The sequence below is a fragment of the Thalassophryne amazonica genome, chromosome 8 (genome assembly GCF_902500255.1).
Source record: "Thalassophryne amazonica chromosome 8, fThaAma1.1, whole genome shotgun sequence".
NCBI classification, from domain to species: Eukaryota; Metazoa; Chordata; class Actinopteri; order Batrachoidiformes; family Batrachoididae; genus Thalassophryne; species Thalassophryne amazonica.
This window is the reverse complement of record NC_047110.1, coordinates 71,165,248-71,191,712: the sequence shown is the minus strand read 5'-3', so window position 1 is coordinate 71,191,712 and position 26,465 is coordinate 71,165,248. Positions and strand designations below refer to the sequence as shown.

Sequence of the window (26,465 nt, the reverse complement as noted above, 5' to 3'; positions counted from 1 at the left end):
GCTAGCCTTTGGCTAGCACTAATCTGTTCTCTAAACAGAGATCACGATGAATTCTTTTGAAAACGTTTGTCGAGCTGTTGCTGCTTAACATTGCAATCATCACCTTTTTTCCAAGTAGTAACCCTCAATCTGCTCAGCTGCTCTTGATTACCTCCCCAAAATAAGACAACACAAATCTGACGTATATGTTGTTAATGATGAAAGCGGTCAAAATGTGAATGGATAAATCATTGAATAAATGCACCCCCACCAGTTTGTTAACACGATACCTCAAAAACAGAATAAATATTGTCATCTTTTAACCAAGCACAACGTTCAATGCTAAAAAAATTAAGCTAATGAAGTGCCAAAACCTGCAGTTCCTTGAAAGGTTACTTAAAGCTGGTTCGAAAAGCAAGTCAACCCACAGAAACTGCACTGAACCAAAGATAGACAATTATTTTCTGATTGTTTTACAGAGGTCAAAAGAGCTCTGAGGCAGGTTTTCATCCAGGATGTCTCTGTACATTGCTGCATTCATTCCTGTCTAGTCTCCCAGTTACTGCTGCTGAGAAACATCCCCACAGCATGATGCTGCCACCACCATGCTTCACTGTAGGGATAATGCCTGGTTCCTGTCTTGGAGGTCTACAGACAATTCCTTTGACTTCATACTTGGTTTGTGCTCTGACATGCTGACCTTCTATTTAGACAGGTGTGTATTTTCCCAAATCATGTCCAATCAACTGAATTTTCCCCAGGTGGACTCCAATTAAGCTGCAGAAACATCTCAAGGATGATCAGTGGAATCAGTGGAAAGCTTTGTTGTCAAAGCTAGTTTTTTTCCAACTTCGCCTTTTGGCTAAAATAAAGCACTTTCTCAGTAGACGTGATCTTGAGACGGCCATTCATGCTTTCATCAGCTCCAGACTTGATTATTGTAATGCACTTTATTCGGGCATTAATCAGTCGTCTCTTGCACGTCTCCAGTTGGTGCAGAATGCTGCTGCTCGTCTTTTGACAAACACTTTTAGACGTGAGCATATTACGCCCGTCCTGTACTCACTCCACTGGCTTCCAGTTCGTTTTAGAATTGATTTTAAAATTTTAATGTTTGTTTTTAAAGCTATTTATGGCCTTGCACCTCCCTACTTGTCTGAAATTTTAACTTTGCACACCTACAGTAGGACATTAAGGGCATCTGGCCAGCTTTACTTAGATGTTCCAAGGTCAAGATATAAATGCTGGGGTGATCATGCTTTCGCGGTAGCTGGCCCGAGACTGTGGAATGAGCTACCTCTTGAGTTACATAGTATTCCTGACCTAGCACTTTTTAAATCTAAGTTAAAGACTTATTTATTTAAACTGGCTTTTAACACTTAGTGGGGAGGTGACATGTTCTGTTATTTTTATGTTCTTTTTTTTTATGAAAAAATTTTAAAATTTTATTTTATATGTGTTTTATTTTTGTAAATTTGTGTTTTTAATGTTAAGCACTTTGGACACCAGTCGGTGCTGTAAAGCGCTTTATAAATAAATGTTGATTGATTGATTGATTGAGTGGAAACAGGATGCACCTGAGCTCACTTTTGAGCTTCTTAGCAAAGGCTGTGAATTCTTATGTGCATGTGGTTTCTTAGCTTTTTTTTTTTTTAATAAATTTACAAAAAAATTCCAAAAAAACCACAAACTTTTTTTTTCACATTGTCATTATGGGGTATTGTGTGTAGAATTTTGAGGAACAAAATAACTTCATCAATTTTGGAATAAGACTGTAACATAACAAAATGTGGAAAAAATAAAGTGCTGTGAATACTTTCTGGATGCACTGTACCTTCTGCCTTGAAGTGAAAAGAGAACAGAGTAGCAAACATATTGCCATGAATTTTGTGTTGGGATGACTGCCACATTGTTTAAGTATGGAAAAGCAAAGTATTCCTCTGCCTTTAACATACAATGTGATATGTTTTGTCAGTGGTCTTATATCACAAGGAATAGCAAATTCACAGATTGTCAAACATGGGTGTAGGAACGAGTGTGTGCGTGAGTGTGTGTATGTCAGGGGGCAGGGGGTCGGCATATTTTCCTCACTGGGTACATGTGATTATCTGCATTTTATCAATTGTAATCCAGCCCAGGACTTCCAATGACCCCTCAGAACCCCCCCCAACACACACACACACACACACACACACACACACACACACACACACACACACACACACACACACACACACACACACACAGTTATCAGTTAAAACCAGTTCCCTTATGTTTTCATTTGAAACATCTGTCTCTGTTACAAATCAACAGCAGAATTTCCCAAGACAGATATAAAGCTCTGAGTGTAATGCACGTTTTTTTAATTTAATTTTTTTTTTTTTTGTTATTTTGAAATTTAGTCTTTGATAAAGACATCCATGCACAATTTTCCTTTTCTGCACATAATCCTTTCTATCAAACAGCATGTGTAAGTCACTAAAGCCCCTCTCACATGGAAGACGTGCATGGCATGTTAGCGAACACAATTGGTGTGCTACATGCGCCAGCACTTGCCGCCAACATTGGCGACTGCTGGCTTGTATGTAGCTGGCAATGCAGTGGGTGTCGGAGTGGCATCCTGTCCAGGAGCAGTCTTTGACTTCATGCTATGGAATCTGGATATAAGTAGTGGCACCAATAATCCTCAGGGAATTTATACTACTTACCTTATTCACTATTGTTTCAGTGGGGCAAGGTTTGCATACACTAAGATGAATGACTTGTTAAATGGCATGGAACATTCCAAAATATTCCACAAATTGATTAAATTACTTCTAGACATTTGTGAATGACTAAATACAATAATTTGGAGTTAACTGGGGAACCTCTGGGTGCATTTAAGGGCCTAACTGTAGAATCATTGTGTTTAAGAGCAGGAACCAAAAAAGTCAAAAAAATAAAATCAAGGCTTCCAAGGCACAATTCTGCATCTCCTTTAGAACCACCATGAAACGTAACTGCACATCCTATTGTACAAAAAAGCTGAGGACCATCCAAGTTGCAGATTTCTCAATGCTGAGGATCTCAGCAAATAGAGGCCAAGGCCACATTTCACCTAGCTGTCACACATACACATGGCTACTTTCAAGGAGTGGGGATGGACCGGTAATCTGCCTGAGTGGTGGCTATCCAGGACCTGGGGTGGTTCAGTTGTGTGGTGCGACTGCGGAATTAGACCTGACATGATCAAAAAAACTTTACATCATTGAGGAAGAAGGCCAAAATTAACAAACAGGAATAAACAAACATTTGACTGGAAGGTCCAAAAGAACTTCAGGATCCCAACTAAAGAATTGATGGAGTCAGAAGTATCAAATAGAAATGTGACATTGCTCACCTTTAAGAGAGCACTCCATCACCGTGACCTGAAAGGCTGGTGACAGCGGAGGAAGAAATCAATATTCTACACTTTTTCACCCATTTTGCTGCCTCAACTTTGTGAAACACGCCCCAGGTATCAGTGGTAGAGGCTGGTAGAGGTGTTTTTGTTCTTCAAGGATCAGTATCTGCTTTGTGTGCCCTAATACATTCAGGATTATTGGACATTCCAGTTGTCATACATTGCATGTGTCAACAGTGCTGAGAACAAGTGAGCAGAGAGGCTCACGTCAGGACTTGGTTTCATCGTATGTCTGCAGTGTTGCTTTAGTTGAAAGTTGTGTTTAAACATCAGCATTTTGTCCAGTGTTTGTGAAGTGAAGACACCTTTGTGTGCGTAGAAAGACATGCTGATCACCATGACTTGTGGTTCATTTGAACTCAACAACTGACTCCACTGAGTTTTAATATTGAATGTTTTCTGCTAGATTTGCTAGAATTCATTGCGGAACACTTTGTTGATACATTGTAAAAAGAACTGTAGTGTTTACAGGGGAAAAAATCACGGCAGCTGTGGTTGCTTGAATAATTCTGGAAAAAATACAGTAAAATATGTACACACCTTTACAGAACAACCTTTAAATTCTTACAGTATAAAGCTGTTGAAATTTACAAAATAATATTACATTTTAAACCAGCCTTTTTTGCCAATTTAACATTATTATGCTGTTTTAAACTTAATTACTACAGTAGAATTTAAATGGAGTTGTTACTTATTGTACATTGAATCCCATTCAATGAGATTTTGTTGTGCTGTTCCCATTTTGCTTTGGGCCACCACAGGAGGTTTGGCAGGGGGTCCACATGTTGATCTGGTTTTAGTAACATGGCTTCTCAAAGCTGGGGTGTTTTGCTTGGCATATTTATTAGTTGCACTACTGTGCTGTCACACTGTCAGGACTACTCTGAAAATATGATGAATCCTACATCATATTGCCATATTAACATATATTTACTGCATTTGTACAAAGCATGTTAATATGAGGAATTTTGAAAATGTCTGTTTAGAATTGAGTAGTCTATATGCAGTATATTAATAGAATAAAACAAATTCTGTAATTCATTACATTTTCAGACTGTGTGATAGATGGCGTAAGCAGTTAGTTTGCTTGCTTAATAAACAAAATATCCAAAATTCAAGACTGTCCATACCCTATTCTCGCAGTACAATTTTTGGCAAATTACTATGGTTTTACATTGTAAATTTGCAGTATCTTTTGTTGAGGTATTTATATATATATTTACAGTATTTTTTTTTACAGAATTATTTGGGTAGCCACAGCTGTTTTTTTTTTTTTTTTTGTAAAAGCAATGGAATTTTATTTTTTACAGTGTGTCATCTCTCACAGTGTGTCTCTCCTTGAGTTATTACCTATTTTCACAGCCCAAGACACACCTGCTTCCTTTCCTACATTCTATATTACCTGATCATCTCCAGTTCTCTTATCTTCTGTTAGTCAGTCAGTCAAACCTCACTATGTTGCTAGTTTGCCTATATTCTGTCTTACCTACCTCCGGTGATGAAATGGAGATAATGAAATTGTTGAAACATAGTATTAAATTGTGCTATACATCATTCTATAATTTGAGCAAGATGTTTCTATTTGTTTCCCTACTCCCCACAGGGACATTGACTAATTTCCACTAATTTTGATGTGTGTGACAATTGGTAGGTGTGTTCAGTAACTGAGATCAAATTTGCCAAAAGTCAGTCACTGGGGTCAAGGTCATGCCTGCCTGTCTGTTTGTTGACCCAGGTCCTTTTGATGATTTTGACCAAACTTGGTGGATCAATGAAGGTTGACCCCCAAAATTGCCCTTAAATAATTAAATCAAGAAACTTAATTTTCAGCCCACTTTGGACCAAATGTGGCACACATGCATGTATCCCGATGAGCTGTATCACATTTTGGTTAGGAAATTGTTGTTTGTCTGAGATAGGAAGACACATGTTGGTAGGATGGCTGAAAAGGTCAATGGGATCTCAATCCCCTCCATGGAGGACATGGAGGTGACTGAGTCCCCTTTCAGACACTCTCACACCCTGTTCTATCTTTTGCCATCTGGCAGGAGGTTTTGCTCTGTCAAAACAGGGCCTGTCAGGTTGTGTAATAATTTCTTTGCTCAGGCCATAAGACTGCTTAACTCTCTGCCATCTGCAGTCTAGTAATTTAATTGAATCTACTCATTTTAATCACAAGTTTCTTTGTTTGTTTGTTTTTTTTTACGAAAGTACCTGACTGCACTTCATGAGTATGCGTAGTCGTCTCCTCATACTGTATTTTTAACCACATCTTAATTGTATTTTAACTTTATTTCTTGGTGTGTTGGATTTTTAAATGGTCCAAGAAACACAATTTAGATTCTCTGTATGTTTTTTTTTTATTTATATGGTTGAAATGGCAAATAATTTGAACCTTGAGCCTTGAACTTAAATGGATTCCAGAATTGCCCTAGCAAGGTCAGCCAGAAGTCAATCATCTGGGTGAAGGTTAAAGACATCGGAGTGAAATGGCAGATTGGTTTAACCCTGGGGCACTGGTATTATCACATAGTTATTAAAAAAAAATGTCTGTATGTGTGTGTGGAGGGGAGGACGGGGGGCAACTTAAAAGTATCTGAATCAAACTTAGCATTTGAGGATATACAATATTAAAGTATTCAAACTAGTGACCAAAGCTGCATGATGAGAACATGCCAAGTCAGCAGTGTGGACAGTAAATGGCCTGCATTTTTTATAGTGCTCTTCCATCTATAGCAGAAGCTCAAAGCACTTTACAATGATGCCTAACATTCACCCATTCACAAAGACACACACCAATGTCAGGGTGCTGCAATGCAAGGTGCTCACTACACACCAGGAGCAATTTGGAGATTAAGAACCTTGCCCGAGGGTTCATAGTGATTGTCTAGCCAGAATGGGGTTTGAACCAAGGATTCTCTGGTCTGAAGGCCACTGCTTAACAACTAGACCATCACCTCTCCAGTAGATAAATATTCTAAAGTAGCTAAATTCATATGTCTGTGAGATTAGAGTTGGACAACCAATAGAAGGGTTGGGCTTGGTTCCAATCTGTTTTTCAGACTATCCATCTGTGTCCTTGGACAAGACAGTGGCTCTACATTGTCCTAGTCCACCCAGATGTAAATTGGTTCTGGCCTTGGTTGGGGAATTAAGTATTCTTTTATGGAATGGTGTCCCATCCAATGGGAGTTGTAGACTCTGAGCCACTTCACACTGCTGTTTCCAGGGATAAATACTCAGAGCTTATTCTCCATGACCCACATAATGATAATATATGGAAGGGTAGATTTCTTATGTTTTGATTACAGCTGAATGTAAATATGATTACTGATGTGTTTTCTGCATGCTTGCACTTTTTTATTTTTTGCTTGAGTCAGGCATGCTTTCACTTTGATCACTTCCCCCTTCAGTCACTATGCGTCCATGGCTTGAGTGAGCGATGCAATGTTTGAAGAGCGCTCACTGCTGGGCAGTATTGCTTTTCAACAGCGTGCATGGATGACACGGTGTCATGCGTGCACGTCATGTGCACTGAAATGGGGATGATGTTGCTTTTGATGAATTATTCTTTGCTTCAGTCATCCTGGTGGAGAGAACCAGACACGGGCATTAGGGAGTCAGACGGCCGTCCCCTCGAACGGTCAGACATACAGATCAGTCGGTTGTGGTCATGTGACAAACCCAGGTGCAAAATTGAAAAATACAGTCGTCTTAGATCTATGCACGCACTATATTTCAGTCCCACATGAAAAAATGAAGTGCTTCGTTTTATTAACTGCTGCACAAACATGCAATAAGACAAACTGTGGAGTTAAACACTGACCTGCTGAGTAAACACTGTTCCCAGCAATCATTATTCCTGACAGTACTTACACATATTTATGTTGGACATAAATGTGCATCTATTTCAAGACCTACTAGACTTTGGAAGCTGTTATCCAGGAGAGAGGTTCAGGAGTTTGAAGTCAGAGTGAGTTTACTTTTGGGTCGCAGTGGGGATTCAGTTTTATGGAGCACTGAACTTCATTTGTGTGGTTTCTTGAAGCTGACACACAACATGAAAGATGAAGGCTTTGAAGCGAGGTTTGCACATGATTTAGAATGGGTTTTCAGGGAGAAATAATTTAACTTTTCCCTGGTGGCACAGTGCACACAGACTCCGTATATTCAAAGCCAAACACATGGACACAGTGTGCGCTGCCCAGGCAGAATGCGACCATCTCCACCCGACTGCTGTGGCCACGGGGCATCAAGGTGCATTTTCTTAAAGACAAATATTTGCCATGTTATCACTGTCAACATTTACTTTTCAAAACCCACAGCATCTGAACAGGTTTATAGAGTGAATATTTATGACAATGAAAGGATTAAGACTTTGTTCATCTTTCACAAAAAAAAAAAAATACACAAGGCATTTTGTGGACATCAAAAGTACAATTAAACGGAAAGTGTGAACTTGGGTAAATAAAATCATACTGTTCTGAAAATAAGGAAATACATTTGAAAAAATGAGTTGTCTTATATTCACAGTATAGAGTTTTGCGTGTCATATTCATCTGGGTCCTCTGCCTTTGAGACTGAGAGGTGCTTATGGAGTCATGAGGTCGCTGGACAGAGGTGTTTGGTGATGCCAATATCTTTGCTGGAGAATGAAGGTCCAAGTCTTCTGGGTCCTGGTGCTACCCGTCTTGCTGTATAGTTGTGGGACACTAATATAACCAGCGACCTAAGGCAATGAATATATCCATCCATTGCCTTAGGTCACTGGTTATATTAGTGTCCCACAGTTTTGGCACTAGGTCTGTTTGGATGATCTTTGGGTACCGCTGGAATGACTTTGTGTCAAAAGTTACTTGGGGAGACTAAGATGAGGAGTATTACTTCCATTGTGAGGGAAGGCCACCTTCAACATTTTGGCTATGTGGTGTGTTTGTCTGTGCACAATCCAGTGGAGAGTGTTGAGAACCCCAATAGATGGGAAAGCCAATGGGACACCCATGTTTCTGCTGGCTGTGGCAGATAGATGGACCCATTGTCTACCTGGGTGGTTGCCATAAGGTCACAAGACAATTCTGTGGTGCTGCAGATAGGATGAAGCGCAGCACCAGCACATGTTGCTAGACTTGACTTGATTTGGCATTAGGTGGGGTCAAATACCAGTGACATGAGTATACATCTCAGGGCTGAAGTAACTCTTTTTGGGGTAGGTTGGAGAGATGATGTTATAGGTTATAGCAGTGAGCTTGAGGCCAAATGATCCTTGGTTCAAATCCCTGTCAGACTGCCTCAGGACCCTTGGTCAAGGCCCTTAATCCCAAGTTGCTACCAATGTGCAGTTGAATGCCTTGCATGGTGGCATGTTTACATCTGTTTGTGTGCATGAATGGGTGAATGTGAGGCATCATTGTGAAGTGGTTCCGTAAAGTGCTTGTAAAGTGTCAAGCATGATAGTGGCAGCATCATGGTCTGAAGTTGATTTGCTGCCAGTGGTACTGGGCATTGTAGAAAATGGATGAAATAATGAAGAAGGAGGGCTTCCTCCAAATTCTTTAATGTCACCTCTAACCAACAGCTAGATGGTTGAAACATGGCCACAGTTGGGTGTTCCAACAAGACAATGATCCTAAACATACATCAAAACTGGTTGTGGGTTGGATAAAGCAGGCAAACATTAAGCTTCTGGAATGGCCTTCCCAATGCCCAGACCTCAAACTTGTTGAAAATTTTTGGACTTGCTTAACAGGCATCCGGTGTAAACCTTGTGCCAAATCAACATGAAGATGCACCTCAGATCTGCTGTAGCCACACCGAGTGAACTTTATCTAGGGCTAGTGCCTGGCGATCACCTTAGTATTTCTTATGTTTTTCTTGTTGCTTAATGCTGACAAATTATACTGTATTTGTTGTCTTTCTGCCACCTGATTCTGTTTCTTTTTCTCTCTGTTTGAGGTGCGGCTCCATCCAGAAGTGGGAGTGGGTGTCTTTTCCTGCAGGCCTCCATCCACCAGCAATTGTGTCGGTAGCATGGCCCAAGCAGAGGGTCACCCCTTCGAGTTTGGTCTGCTTGAGGTTTCTTTCTCAAATGATCAGAGGGAGTTTTTCCTTACCACTGTCGCCTATGTGCTTGCTCTGGGGGTTGGTAAAATTAGACCTTACTTGTGTGAAGCGCCTTGAGGCAGCTTTGTTGTGATATGGGGCTATGTAAATGAAATAAATTGAAATTGAACTGAGTGAAAACAAGAGAGAAGGCAAAGGGAATTACTTACCTACTTTGAAAGAGGTGTGATCCTTCGGTAAACATGGACTAATGTGACAACAAAAATCAGTTTTACTTGGTTCTGCAAAGCAGACACATGTGCTCATACACCTTGAGTACATCATCATTTAGGATTACAAGTTTCATTTGGTAATTTCTTACATATCATACTTGGAGTAAATCAGATTGGAATGTTAGCAATTATGAAAAAAAAAGGATTTAATAAGACATTCTAATATAAGTGTTATCACTGAATTTGCATGATAATATTGTGCCAATTTGCCCCCTCCCTATGACCCAAATTCTCTATACTTTGCCACCCACCTAAGGTTTTTGGCATATTATCCATTTTCTTTGCCACATTATAATTAACCTGTAGACCAGTCAACAGTTATCAAACAACAGGTGCAAATGGTAGTACATCAAATAAGACGTACACACTGAGTATTTGACTTTTAAATATGTCTATACCAGGACTTCATAGGTTGTTGCCAGTTTTAGATGTCCTAAACTGGCTAACACTTGTTTTAGACAGGTTTTTGCTGGCATCCTAGGGAAAACAGGTTTTAGACATTCTAATACCCAACCGTGGATGAAACACCATCACATAGATGCAACAGCATCATGTACACTGAAAAAAAGAATGTTTGAACCAACTTAAAAAAATGTTAAATCAACTTTAACTTACAAACTTAAGTTCAAACAACTTAATTCATTCAGGTTTTTACAAATTGTAACACTTTTTTAAGTTGGTTCAAACATTCTCTTTTTTCAGTGTAGTCTTGTTTTTGCAGATGACAGTAAAAGCGAATGAAAGCGAAGCAACATTCTCGTTAAGAGAAAATTTTCTCTCTTTCCACATAATAATTATTTGGAACAACCTAATGTCTACTCTCAAAGATCTGTGATTATGTTCAAAGTATGAAAGTCAACAGTAGTATACATCATCACAACATTTTGGAGCTCTTACCTCTGTAGCTGAGTATGACCCTAGGGACACTTTGTTTTATGGTTTCTCCAAGCGGGAGGATGACCAACAGCACCAATCCCACCAATGTGCCCAATGGGTAGGACAGCACCTTAATCCTCTTCCCTTTACTTCCATAATTACTACCAGACATGCAGCACAAAGGCCCAACTTCATCCAACCTCTGATTGTCAAAGTCTTCTTTCCTCATGGTGCGTAGAGGAGTCTCTCTCCTGTCTCCTAACCCCTGGAAGGAGACCGGTGCAGTGTCAGGCAGGGAGGAGCAATTATTCCAAGTATCTGTTGCCAAGTCAAACCTCACGCAGGACGTGTGCACATGTTTCTATGAGGGCTATTCAACTGTTTCACCATGGAGCCCCACAGGCATGTCTGCCCCCCTTCTTTACCCACCCTAAATCAGCTGTTACCCATCACTGGCTTTCCTTTTATGTTGCCTTAAAATCTGTTTGCTCGAAACAAAGGTCAAGGAAACAAAAAAGTGACATTCTGCTCTCTTTCAGCCAGTCATGTCTATTCAGGTGTCTTTAATCTTCTTTTCTCATGGATAACTGATTTAACTCTGTACTAAATGATCCTCTACATTAGGTTTTAGTATTGGCTGATGATCCTGTCAGCATCTCCTTTATACCTAGAAATAAATGGACCTTGGACTTCACTGTGAAATAAAGAGTGATGTAGACATGAGGAGACATTGTGACACAGTAGAACGTGAGCAGTGATACTAAACAGTGGAGCAGGACAACAATCGCTGCTTTTTGGGTCAGTGGTGTGTAGGACATAGTGTTGTCACTGAGGCTGATAATGAAAGATAGTGTTGGCTTTGGCAGTTATGGAAACACAACTGATACACATTTTATATTTTACATTCATTTTTATACAGAAACCAAACAGCACTTGCAGTAATTCATGAATAATTGAAATACAGGTCGTTTATGTGCAAGCACATAAAAAAAAAGTTCTATCTGCTGATGCATGTTAGCACCTGTGGCGACTCACACCTGCTTGGTGTCAAAAGCTACAATAAAGCTTGGTTTCTATGTGCATGCTGAGTACTGGTTGTATTTTTGCACTGCCCTCAAGCAAACCGCCCTGTTTTATAACCTATCATTACTATATAATCACATTACTTACAGTTCGGTCCTCCATTGCATTAGTTTACCAAACTGACAACTTGCTGCTGAGTTTGGATCAGATAAAGTGCACATTCCGCAGTCATCAAGCTACTAATTAACTAGAAAATCAATCATGAGAAAATTAACGAAGGCATCAGAAAAATGCACGTTCTCCCCCTCAGGCTTAACTGCTCCACCTCTTTCTTTCTCTTACTTCCACTACAGCTAAAATCAACATCCATCAAGCAGCGTAATATGATAACAATGTCAGACTTAATTACTAAATGTGATCTCAAACACTGCAGCCTGTGAACTCAGACAAACTGTTGGAAATTTTGACTGATCCATAAAGGACTACGAAACAACTTTTAAATTTAACCAGGCTAGTCCCATTGAGTTTGAGATCTCTTTTGCAAGGGAGACCTGGGCCCGGTTTCATAAAGCAATCTAATCTTGTTTAGATGGATAAACTCAGTTGACTAATTTTGTGACATTAGTCGTTGCACAAAGTGCTTAGTCAGCTATAGTTTCAGCAGTGGTGGGCACAGTTCTGCTAATGTTTTCATTATCAAATTAACTTTTCAGATCATTTGAAAACTATCAGCAAACTAATTATCTTCTGATAAATTTTGTTCTGATAATTTTTAGACCGCTAACATATTTTTTGCAGGCATGGTGAACAAAGCTTAACAGTTACAAACATTTATGAAGTCTGACATCAAACATTTAAGTACCTACCTGTTAAATATTTTGTAGTAGATGTACAGTTCTATCCTCTGCAAACAGGGGAGAGCTAGTTCTAGGAGAAACTGCTCTATCCTCTGTAGGCAAAGGAGAACTGATCATAAAAAAGAAAGAAAGCAAAAGAAAAAACAATCATTTCTTTTGACCCCATACTGATTTGCTGGCAATATCACCCAAGTCATTCAGAGACATACAGTTTTATCTTATGGTTAAAATTTCAACCAAAACTAATTTCGGACAAGTTATTTAAATTAATGTCACGTCTGAAGTTTTATAAAGTGAAATTATCAGATATATGTTTTAGTTTTAAAGTAATGCACTAATTTTGAAGGTTTTAGTGTGGATATGCTGTCTCCACACAGTGCATTATGGGTCATATCAGCACATTCACGACAGGAGAAATGCATTTGAGACGCTCTGATCAGGCTCCACACAGACAACAGCATTAAACCCTTTGTATATTGTGCCTAAAACTCTTGTGAATATATTGTCTGAGTTTATAGACATTGTTATTGTGTCTGTTTTATGTACAAATGCCAGAAAAAGCTCAGGTTGCTTCTCCATTATTTCATTTGGAATCGTGAGCTGCATTTGCTTCCTGTTTGCTTTTTAACATCGTGCTTATGTCAAACACTCAGTGAAAAAAAATGCTACTGTGGATCAACTTAAAAAAATTGATGTAATTTGTTACAGCTAATTTTTTTTTTTGTTTCTCACAATGTATATTTATGATTTTGTAAAGTGATTCCAGCAGATTTAAACTGGAAACCACAATTTTCCATTAGACCAATGTAAATAAGTACGTTGAATGAAGTGCACTGTGTTTCACTTTTTTCAGTGCTGTCTGTCATCTTTGTTCCAGAGTAACATATAAGATGTCTGAAATTCAGTTTGCGTTTATTAAATTCCACACATCTTAGATGTATCAGACAGAGTATTTATTTGGAATATTTGTTTAGGTAGGTTTTTACAGTCTCTACTGCCATCTTCTGGCCAGTAGTGTTCATGGCAGAATTCACCTTAAGTATTGAGATATCTCATAATCCTTTGCATGCCAGAGAGTTGCTGCAGCCTCTTGCCACAGCTGATGAAAAGGAATAAAAATGTACATTTTAGTTGTATAATCTTCATTTACAATTGTCGTTGTGTTTTCTGTCTGTGCTATTTAAATCGCAGCAACTCGCTGGCATGCAAAGGATTGTGGGTCAGGATCAAAGCATCTGGGCGCCAGTAGATGGCAGTGTTCTATTTATTGTGACCCTGGTTATATCAGAAGGTTGTCTAATCAGAACTTGACTTTTTGGCTTTTGCAAATATGCCTTTTTTTTACAAATAAAAAAAAGGCATATTTTACAAAAGAACATTTGTATGTAATCAGCAACGCACACCTCACATTAACGTGTTGGTTTTTACATAGAATGAATGAGTCAACCTATCAGTGTTAGCGGAGGCTCATTTACCCATAATCCCTTTGGCATCTGCCTGTGTTTGTTGTTACAAAACTTCAGAATTAGTGCATTATTTAAAATTAAAAGATATGTGTTATATTTTAACTTTGCACAAATGGCAGAACTGACATTAATGGAGTTATTCTAACTGGATTAATTTAATTTATAAATCAAAAAAAAGTCAAAACCATTTTATTTTCCAAGACCTCTGCTTCACAGCGGCACTGCTATATTCTGTTAAGGAATAATGACTTGTTTTTTCCTGTGTGTAGAGTTTAACTTAGCTCCTTTCAGCTGGTTCAATGCTGTAAAATATGTAGTAAACAGGAGCTTCCAGCAGTGGGCAGGACACACAAAGACAGAAGTGCTGACTCATTATTTGGGTTTATGGTCACCTTTGATGCTACCAGAAGCGATTGTGGTGTTAAAATTCAAAACCAGCTTGCTAGTAGTTGCAAGTGTCCCGGAGACAATACTGAAAGTTATCGGTTAGCTGTAGCTTCTGATAATTTTTTGGGTAGTTTGTCAGTTTAGCTTCATAAAAGATAACTTTTCAGTTAACTGATTAGCTGTTATTGAAGCAACTTTTTGGTTAGCTGTGCCCACCACTGATTTTTGAGTTTTTAGCCTGGTACACAGGAGGCTAATCTTATTTTAGTCAAAAAACTTCATTGTCTTACTTTAAAAAAAACGGCACGTATCAGGTACCACCGCTTGATGGAACACTCAAGAACACCCTGATGTCGCTCGTATTCCTTCATCAGGAGAGCTGCATCCATTTTTGGCAGCAGACGACTGTCATGATGTGTTTGTGACAGTTCTCACATTAGCCACCGGGTGTTGCTGTTATGCTGAGCAGCACTGAATGCACAAAAAGGATTAGCAAAAGTGTAGAAGAAGAAACCGAAGAGTGAAACTGCTAGACTAAGAGCTAAGCAGGTCATTCTGCAGTTCGTATGGGTCCGTAAATGTTAATAAAGCCAGTTAACGAAATAAAGGCTGGATAGCTGATGACAACAACCAACCCAGAAGTAAACAAAACTGTCGTGCATGAAACCATCTCTTGACAACGGCACACACGAGGCTGTTATGCAAACTGAAAACTGATGGCTAAGGTAAAACAGCTAATCTACAAGGTTAACCGCCAATGTGAAACGTGATTAGATGAATAATGTTGGGTGACTAACTGTAGTCGACTAAGAAAATTTAGTAGACTGAAAGATTAGATTGCTTTCTAAAACTGGGCTATGGGAAATTATCAAGTTTCAAATCCCCCTAACCTGCATGTCTTTAAATGTGGGAGGAAACCGGAATAAGCCCACGCAAACACAGGGAGAACATGCAAAGTCCACACAGAAAGGGCACAGGTGGGAATCGATTCTGGCACCCGACCCACATCCCATGACCTTCTTGCTGTGAGGCAATAATGCTAACCACAAAGCCACCATGCTGCCAAATATTAAGCAATATTAAATCTTATTGTGCAAAGGTGAAGAAATTGCATTTAACCTCACTATCCTCTGCAAATCATGCTTACTCATGTATCTGGAAAACAGATGAAATCTACAGCAGTATTTCATAAGGTAGAATAAAGCACTTAGGATTCAACTTATTATCACCTCATTTATTTTCACTTTTGGGTTTTTTGTCAACTGATGTTTGAAACTCAAGTTCATTACAGAGAATTAGGGCAGTGGCACTACCACAAGTGCCCTGTAGCTTTCAACAGGAGAGGATTAGAACCTTGATAAATAGACTGCTGTTTATATTTAAGGTGACAAATTAAGGCACCTTCACACCTTCAGGGTTAGAAACACAGATAGAGATGTGCCTGTGATGGATAAGCAATTGGCAGAAAGAGAGAGTCTAAGCATTTGCAGGATCTTTCCAACTTTCAGAAGGTTTGAGCTTTCTTTGAAAACTTTGGAGTTCAGCAGGTAACTGAAATGATCTTTGAAATATGGTAAAAGAATAAAATTTGGTAAAGAAAAAAGAGAAACTCCTCCAACATTACACTTGAAATATGTGGTACTCAATTTTTCAAGATGGGAGTGGGGTAAAAATGGCTTACCTTCTTGAATTGCACAGGGACCAATAGAGTGTTTTCACATGATGTCACAAACCCGGAAATCACCATCTCCATGTACGCCACTATATATTGTATTTGTACCTGCATCTACAACCCCAATTTCAATGAAGTTGGGACGTTGTGTAAAATGTAAATAAAAACAGAATACAATGATTTGCAAATCCTCTTCAACCTATATTCAACTGAATACACCACAACAACAAGATATTTAATGTTGAAACTGATAAACTTTATTCTTTTTGCGCAAATATTTGCTAATTTTAAAACTGATGCCTGCAACACATTTCAAAAAAGCTGGGACAGTGGTATGTTTACCGCTGTGTTACATCACCTTTCCTTCTAAAACACTCAATAAGCATTTGGGAACTGAGGACACTAACTGTTGAAGCTTTGTAGGTGGAATTCTTTCCCATTCTTGCTTGATGCACAACTTCAGTTGTTCAACAGTCCAGGGTCTCCGTTGTCGTATTTTGCCCTTCGTAATGTGCCACACATTTTCAATGGGCGACAGGTCTGGACTGCAGGCAGGCTAGTCTAGTACCCGTACTCTTTTACTACGCAGTAAGTTGCCCATGCCATGGGCACGAACACCCCCCCATACCATCAAAGATGCTGGCTTTTGAACTTTGCACTGGTAACAATCTGGATGGTCTTTTTCCTCTTTTGTCCAGAGGACACGACGTCCATGATTTCCAAAAACAATTTGAAATGTGGACTCGTGAGACCACAGCACACTTTTCCACTTTGCGTCTGTCCATTTCAAATGAGCTCGGGCCCAGAGAAGGCGGCAACATTTCTGGATGTTGTTGATGTATGGGTTTCGCTTTGCATGGTAGAGTCTTAACTTGCACTTGGAGATGTAGTGACGAACTGTGTTAACTGACAATGGTTTTCTGAAGTGTTCCTGAGCCCACACAGTAAGATCCTTAATACAATGATGTTGGTTTTTAATGCAGTACCGCCTGAGGGATCAAAGGTCAGGGGCATTCAATGTTGGCTTTAGACATTGCCGCTTATATGTAGAAAGTTCTCCAGATTCTCTGAATCTTCTGATTATATGTACTGTAGATGATGGAATCCCTAAATTCCTTGCAATTGAAGGTTGAGAAACATTGTTCTTAAACTGTTGGACTATTTTTTCGCACAGTTGTTCACAAAGTGGTGATCCTCGCCCCATCTTTGTTCTGAACGGCTGAGCCTTTTGCGGATGCTCTTTTTATACCCAATCATGACACTCACCTGTTTCCAATTAACCTGTTCACCTGGAATGTTCAAAACAGGTGTTCTTTGAGCATTCATCAATTTTCCAAGTCTTTTGTCCCAACTTTTTTGAAACCTGTTGCAGGCATCCATTTCAAAATGAGCAAATATTTGCACAAAAACAATAACGTTTATCAGTTTGAACATTAAATATCTTGTCTTTGTGGTGTATTAAACTGAATATAGGTTGAAGAGGATTTGCAAATCATTGTATTCTGTTTTTATTTACATTTCACACAACATCCCAACTTCATTGGAATTGGGGTTGTATTTTTAGTGTTCAAATGCTGTCATGGTAAATTATTATCGCATCGTCAGGTGCCACAGTTGTCAGACAGACAGCCGACCTGTATTATTATAGATTGGTGAAGGGGATCAGGAATCAGGGCGAAGTTTGTGGAAAACGTGTGCAAGAATGTGGAAGGTGGTTCTCTACAATATGACCGCTTTAATAATTATACTGGTCAACACGAGTTTTCTTGCATAGAGTTTTTCAATGGATTTGGGGTCATTTGGGGGCACTGAATCTGAATCTGGAGTTAGTCACATCACGTTTCTGAGATATGGCAAAATGGTATAAATGGACCACATTTATATAGCACTTTTCCATCTGCATCAGACGCTCAAAGCGCTTTACAGTAATGTAAAGTTTTTATATTATTCCTTTCAGTACTGTAGACAGTGTCAACTTGGATTTTACATTGGACTGAATGAAAATCAACATGCCTGTTTTTTTCATTGAAAAACATCATTTGCATTGTGGTCTTGAATGGATTTTACCAGGATTTATATGTACATTGGACTAACAGTGAGTCAAATAAGGTATTTGATCCACTGTCGATTTTGCAAGTTTTACCACCTACAAAGAATGGAGAGGTCTGTAGTTTTTATCGTAGGTCCACTTCAACTGTGAGAGACAGAATCTAAAAAAAGATAATAAAAAAAATCAGAAAATCACACTGTATGATTTTTTTAATAAATAAATTTTCATTTTATTGCATGAAATAAGTATTTGATACAATCGAAAAAACAATATTTGGTACAGAAACCTTTGTTTGGAATTACAGAGGTCAGACATTTCCTGCAGTTCTTGACCAAATTTGCACACTGCAGGAGGGATTTTGGTCCACTCCTCCATACAGATCTTCTCCAGATCTTTCAGGTTTCAAGTTTCAGCTCCCTCTTCTATTCTTCTATTTTCTATTGAGTTCAGGTCTGGAGACTGGCTAGGTCACTCCAGGACCTTGAAATGTTTCTTACAGAGCCACTCCTTAGTTGCCCTGGCTGTGTTTTGGGTTATTGTCATGTCATGATCACAGACGCCCACTCGTCTTTTTTCTTCTTGACTGTTGTGATCTCTGTGGCGGGCATGATGATGGGTTTAGGGGAACAGTGACACCATTTCACCCTAGTAAAATATAAATCTCTTCACCACTGACGAGAGTCACCATTAATCAACAATACAGAACAGTGCTGGACCCCCTTTAGAAGAACAGCCACCAAAACAAAGGAAGCTCAAGGGTTGGAAGGAGGGGGCCTTAAAAACACTCCATTTGTTGTGAAACGGACAACAGCAGGAGATTGACACAAAATATATGAGGGAAAGACATGTACACTGCAATTCAACCATTTCTAAAGACTGAATAATAATGGAGACGGAAGAGGTAGAGGAAGAGAGAACGATAGAGGGAAAGAAGCAGCTTGTGCCATGCGGGTTAAGCTAACACCCCTGTTTCCTGGAGGCTACAGTCCCTGTTGTCTTTGGCAAGATGTTCAGTGCACGGTGCAGGAGGTGAGGGGAAACAGTTATGACGGTGATGCTGAAATGTCTAAAGCTAACAGCCCGGCAGCATGGTGGCATACGCTGTACAATATAACTTGTTGGTTCAACTTATAGATATGATGTCAAGGGCTACCTTCAAATTATATACTAAGTCAAACAAACTCAACACTTTGAATAAAAAGCCCAAGTTTAGTGAACTTAACACTCACCAGCCACTTTATTTGGTACACCTGTTGAATTGCTTGTTAACACAAATACCTAATCAACCAGTCACATGGCAGCAACCATTTGCTGAAGTTCAAACCGAACATCACAATGGGGCAGAAAAGGGATTTAAGTGACTTTGAATGTGGCATGGTTGTTAGTTTGAAAAGTTTTGGTCTTTACACACAACCATCTCTAGAGTTTACAGAGAAAGGTCAGAAAAAGAAGATATCCAATGAGTGGCAGTTGTGTGAATGAAAATGCCTTGTTGATGTCAGAGGTCAGAGGAGAATTGGCAGACTGGTTGAATGAGCAACTGTGTGATGCCATCATGTCAATATGGACCAACATCTCTGAGGGATGTTTCCAACAACTTGTTGAATCTACACCACAAAGAATTAAGGCAGTTCTGAAGGCAAAAGGGGGTCCAACCCAGTACTAGCATGGTATACATAATAAAGTGACCAGTGAGTGTATGCCTTAGTTTATTCAGTGTTGTTAGAGTGTTGTTCTGAGAAAGTATGTCTGAGAAAAAGTACACAGTAAATTTTGCAGAGTAAAATGTACTCTGCCAGGATAACATTTGGTCTCAGTCTCAATAGAGTAAAATACACTATATTGCAGAGTGAAATCAGCTCTACAGTCTTGTCAAATCAAGTGTTTCTACTCCAATAAGAGTTGATTTTGCACTGTGATAGAGTATATTTAACTCTATATTTGGACTGGGACCAAATGTTATCCCAGCAGAGTAAATTTTACTCTGCAAAATTTACTGTGTGGGCAGATTTACATTACCCTCAAAATTACCAAACATGAAGTTGCGACTTTATTGTAGACTTAATGGAAATGTGTACTTTATAAAAAAAAACAAAAGGTCTCAAATATCATCAAAAGGTTATTACTCTTGCATGAGGTGGTTTTTCAAAAAAAAAAAAAAACTTGTCTATGGAAACACTTTTTTGCTATTACAGGTCATAAAATGTACACATGACATTCTAAAATACATGACAAGATCCGTTTGGATGGAGTAAGAGACGTAATAATATTTAGCAGGAATTATCCTTCTATCTATGAAGGAAAGAGCAGAGTCCGAGGAAAACATCATAAAAGAAAAACCATGGGTAACAGACAAGATTTTGGACATGTGCGACAAACAAAAGGAGCTGAAGAAAAGAAAGAAGACACCCAAAGAAAGATAAGCACACATACAGATGAACAGAGACATCAGGAAAGACATGAAGGCAGCTAAACAGACATGGATCAAGGAGCAATGTGACAATATTGACAACAACATGCAGAGGAATAACACCAAGAAAGTGTTCCAAAAGATCAAAGATATCACAAATGATCAAAATACTTTCTAAGTACAATTCAAGACAAGAATGGAAATACAGTGTCCTCCAAAAGTACTGGAACACTTGGTATTTCACACATTTTAATTTGTTTATGCCATTTCAAATACAAAAAAAATAAAAATAAAAATAAATAATAAATAAAAATAAATAAAAAAAATAAATGATAAAATTACCTTCATGAAACTCAAACTGAAAGCAAATTTCTACAATTGTAAATATATAAATTAATTAAAAAATATAAAAGCCAAGATGATTTGTTGCACAAGTAATGGAACGCTTTGATATAATACCTGTAATAATCAGTTTAATTGACAGTTTTCTTCAGACAAGTCAGGGGATGGATACATGAACATTTCCAAGTTACTGAATATGTCTCGGCCTTTACATCAATTATGAAGAAATACAAACAGTATGACACTCTATGGTAAATCTGTGTAGAGTAGACAGTTCTCAAAAACTGAGTTAATGTGCAAGAAGGAAAGAGTGAGGAAAGCCACCAAGACACCCAGACAACCCAGAAAAAGTTACAGGCTTCTGTGGCTGTGATTGGAAAGATTGTGCATCGCGCAAGTGTTGCATTTTGTATCCTCAGTTATACAGCTTCATGATGAAGTGGGACAGAGGAGGATTTTCTTAAAAAGAAGACTTGAAAATTAAGCTCCAATTTGGCTGAAGCTACAGCTGAGATGCAAGCCTAGATTTGATGTTTAGTTAAAGAAAATCTATTATCTACATACTTGTTGCAGAGTTTTCAGTTTGTGAAAGTACCCAATGGAATTCAGTGATTTTGCAGTCTGATGGGGATTGAACCAAGGATCCTCTGGGCAAAAGCCCACATAACGAAGTCAGTTGGTGATTTAAATGTCGCCACATGCTACTTATAGCTATAAGTAAAAACCACTAAGTATAGCTGTAAGTTTAATTGTCAAAATACACCAAATACACTTAGATTTTTTTAGTATATTTCTCATATTTCTCAATTTACACCAAGTAGACTTAGATTTTTCTTTAGACTTGTATACTGCAAGGATACGTTTATTTATTTGTTGCATGCTTGTCAGTATAAACTAAGTGTACTTTTAATATAATCTGTTAAATATATATTTGATAAGTATATAACAAGTAAACTGAAAACCTACTCACTTATTTTTAGTTTAAAAGAGTTGTACTAATAGTAAATTTTGTAAGGGATAGCAGGATTTAAAGTACTATTCAAAGCAACTATAGAAGCTTTGACAAGGCGGTAAAAAGGAGCAGATGTTGAAGTATTCTGGTCATGGGCGTTCTCACAGAGAGACCACCCTGTATGAGACATTTACAGCAGCGAGGTGCCCTGTAGAGAATGCTATTATCAGATCCCTCCATTTCCATGGGACAGACTGCATTAGCTTGACTATTTGTCTTTATTCCCTCACCACAGGCATTGACCTGGCATGACAACATAGGTAATTGTTTCTAGTTCTCAAGACATTAGTTGTTTTCCTTGGAAACAGTCAATCATTTCTCCTAACCTTGGGTTTAAGCAAGCACACTAACTCCCCCATGAGTCTGTGTGAGTTTAAGACGACCACAATATGACTTTTGAGTATTTAATAAACAATACTGCATAAGTACAGCCAAGAAAAAAATGTAACTTTTTCATATTTGCAACAAGAATGCAGATGACAGGAGAAATAAGAAGCCTTGAATGAGTAAATTCCCTGCCCTAAAATTCTACACTGGATGACCTCCTCATTTAAATAGTAAGGTCATTTGGACCAAGTGGGATGCTTGGAAGCAATTGTTGGTTGTGACAAATTTTGTGTGTCTACCTTGCTTATAGGCCTTCACTTCCACCTCGTACAAAGCAGTGCATAGGGCATCACAATTGAACTTAATTCAATTTATTTCATTTATATAGCACCAATTCACAACAAAGTTGCCTCAAGGTGCTTCACTCAACTATGGTCTAACCTTACCAACCCCCTAGAGCAAGCACACAGGCGACAGTGGTAAGGAAAAACTCCCTCTGATGATTTGTGGAAGAAACCTCAAGCAGACCAGACTCAAAGGGGTGACCCTCTGCTTGGGCCATGCTACCGACACAATTTACAAAAGAATTCACAAAACAAATATACAGGATATTTTGCAGGTGCACAGGAAGGTTGCAGAAGAAGACACCACACCCATCTCTGGATGGAGCTGCACCTCAGAGAGTGAAACAAAACAGAATCAGGCATCAATTTGTCAAGCAACAAGAAAAACAGAAGAAATACTAAGGTGATCACTGGCCACTAGCCTTAAGCTTCACTAAAAGACCCAGAATTTAAATGGTAAATGGACTGCATTTATATAGCGCATTTCCATCTGTATCAGACGCCCAAAGCGCTTTACAATAATGCCTCACATTCACCCCGATGTCAGGGTGCTGCCATACAAGGCGCTCACTACACACCAGGAGCAATAGGGGATTAAAGGCCTTCCCCAAGGGCCCCTAGTGATTTTCCAGTAAGGTGGGGATTTGAACCCATGATCTTCTGGACTCAAGCCCAACACCTTAACCACTAGACCATCACCTCCCCTTTTATTAAATTTTTATTTAATTTAGATAAAGTTGTTGCTGCGGCCTGCTCCGTTTACTAATAAAATGAATTTAAAACAGTAAAAAACATAGAAACATACTATGCAAGTATGCTAGCCATACAAAAGGGAAAATAAGTGCGTCTTAAGTCTGGACTTCAAAGTCTCTACAGAATCTGACTGTTTTATTGATGCAGGGAGGTCATTCCACAGAACAGCAGACCTGCAGACTTCTTATTCACCCTAGGGACACAAAGCAGTCCTGCACCGTGAGAACGCAGAGCCCGGGCCGGTATGTAGGGTTTAATTAGGTCAGCTAGGTAGGGAGGTGCCAGTCCATGAACAATTTTATAGGCTAGTAGCAGAACCTTAAAATCTGATCTCACAGGCACAGGAAGCCAGTGAAGAGATGCCAAAATGGGTGTAACGTGGTCAAACTTTCTGCTTCGTGTCAAAAGTCTGGCAGCAGCATTTTGACATCACAACTGATGTAGTTGTCATTTTCATATACAGTGCCTACATTATATTTTAAAATTAGCAAGGTTTTAAGTTTGTTTTATCTTTTGGCCACCCATGAGCATGTTTGTCTCAAACTGAGGTGTGGATAGGCACAGTGCAGGTGAGTTGCTAGAATGGAATTGCCCCAGACACCAACAATAATATGGGCTACATCCAAATACCTATATTACTGTACTGTACAGTAGGCAAAAAGCAATACATCGCAATCCATAGGCTGTCTGAATACTCATACACAGTAAAATCACCAGAGGTACATTAACACTGACAGTGAATGCATGGTCCCACTCTGGCCATAGTAGGACCATACATTCACTGGCAGTGTTAATTTAACGCTGTCAGTGTTAGTTTTACACTAATGATTTTACTGTGTACTAGAATTTATTACTGTAAGTATGGGGTTGGTCGTCGTAGTGTCCCAAGGTTCTTGAAATAATGCAATATCTCCACCATGCAGGTACTAGATAATTTTTCCAAGAGCTTTAGTACTATATATTAGACAAAAGCAGTAAGTGACAATTCATACAGTATCTGATTACTCACACCAGCAAACTACATAGTATTATGTCAGAAACTGTAGGATGTCTGAATACTCATTTTAGCATGCTGAATAGTATGCAAAAAAAACAAAAAAAAAACTTCACAATCCATAGTGTGTCCAAATACTCATATTAGAATACTATATAGTAGGAGAAAAAAACTGTACATCACAATCCATAGGGTATCGGTATCTGAATAGTGAGTATCCATTAGTACTACTCAAACTGTTCCTGGACAAATCAGTATCTCCACAATGTGCAAATGGACTACACTGCACTATCCCATGATGCAGCTGTAGCCTGCCATCCATAGAAGAGCTTCTCTGGAAAGAAGGTAATGGAGACATACGAAACTGTAGCAGTGCCCAGGGGGCCGTGGCATTGCACAAATATACATCAGGACCAATTTAAAAGGTCTGCTGTGGATAAACAGAAAATTTTATCACATATAATTTGGATAATAATGCTCTATGTGCTGGCACACTTGCATCTCCAACGGAATGATGGATGACCCTCTGATGAGTTCATGTCATATAATGCGCAAAATATTCCCATGGATAATTAAGTGACTGAACACAACCCTTTGCACACTGGACCCTATTCTGTGTGCCAATTACATGCTGTTCATATAGCAAAGTGGAGCACAAGCCAAATGCAAAAATGAATTTGCTTCACTTTCCATAATCCACAACTATGTAAATACTATTTTGTAAGCAGTGTCATGCTTTGTGTTTAGAATACTTCTATAGCCTGACCCAGGGTGTCCTGTTTCACCACAGCAAATCAAACTGAGACCCACAATGGGACACTGTCACAGGTTTTACACCAGATGTCCTTCCTGATGCAGCTCCAGTTCTACATGGAGAAACAAAATCTGCAAAATACTAGCTTTCCTGTAATGTAAGTCCACATTTTAAAATGCCAAAAATGAGCACATCACTAATTTTGTTGCAAAATAGCAGCTGCTGCAGATGTAATAGTTTGTGTGCTTTAATATTGCACAATAACTGTTGATACAATGTTTTAATACAATGCTCTAGACAGAAAGCTTCATTATGGCGTTTTACTACAATTTTGTTGAACAAGAAAGGATACCGCAAAACCAATTCACTGTCATGTTGAGGCACTATATAAGTATATAAGTATACTATATAAGTACTATAAGTATAAAGTTGCCAAAATGTAATTTAATATATTACTATAAAGCTATTGCACAATAAAAGCTGCTAAGCTTGAAATTTACTATCACGCAACTGCATAATAAACATTGCTGTAAGGCTTGACCATAATGCGAGTGTAAGGTGTCTGCTTTTGTTATTTCTGAATATTTTAGATTCCTGTTTACGCACAAAAAATCTTATTAGGATGCTTCATTAATTGTCATTAAATATCATCCAAAATGATCTGAAACAGACATTATATCATCTCTTGGAAAATTATGTAAATATATTCCCTGCAAATTGTAAGTGTTAAAATATAGCATCTGAGTCAAATCTGGGATTTCAAACTGCAAATGTTCTAATGCATGTGAGCTTATTAATACATAGATAGTTGAGAACACGTTATGCCATGATACCTAGTACCTCTCTGTAGGCTACAAGAGTGATCATTCTGATTTGCATTCTTTCTGTAACCATTTACCTTCTAATAAATCCTATACATCATAAACTGTATCTGCTTTCAGATTACAGAACTACACTGTAGCACAAAGAAACGGCAAACAGGGTTTTGGAGGTATCCCTCAAAGGTATGTCCTCAAATACACCATAGCATACTATAAAATACACAAACATTCTGTGATGCATGCAACTGTTGTGCAATCAGTGAACATTAATACCCACACAACAGAACGTTCCACTGCAATTCCTTTCGTTTTGCACAGAATGTGTCTGGGGAAAATGAACGGAGATGGATTACATTCCAACCCCGAGGTCCTGTCTGACTACTTTTTGGACTTCCCTAAGCCATTATCTGAAAACAGCGATAAGCAAATCCTCGGGCCAGCTGTTGGTATGGTAACAGTATACACCAAAGCCAGATAATTGCCTTGTGCTGTCCATGGCAAAGACTCAGTCTATGGTTAATTTTGTTATTTAATCCTCCAGTCACTGTCAGTGGAAGATGGAGCCTCGTTACTCAAAGCCAATTCGGGTTTGTTGCCACACCAGTGTTAAGAGACATCGGATCT

The 26,465-nt window shown here is 38.7% G+C and overlaps 1 protein-coding gene across 1 annotated transcript in view; it reads right to left on the bottom strand.

Moving 5' to 3' along the window:
• sema3d (sema domain, immunoglobulin domain (Ig), short basic domain, secreted, (semaphorin) 3D) overlaps nt 1–26,465 on the bottom strand; it is a 112,420-nt gene that overhangs the window by 75,029 nt on the left and 10,926 nt on the right. The window contains exon 2 of the mRNA XM_034176631.1: nt 10,651–10,894. Coding sequence (XP_034032522.1) covers nt 10,651–10,858 — 208 coding nt within the window. The 5' untranslated portion in view covers nt 10,859–10,894. The remainder of the gene's footprint in view (nt 1–10,650; nt 10,895–26,465) is intronic.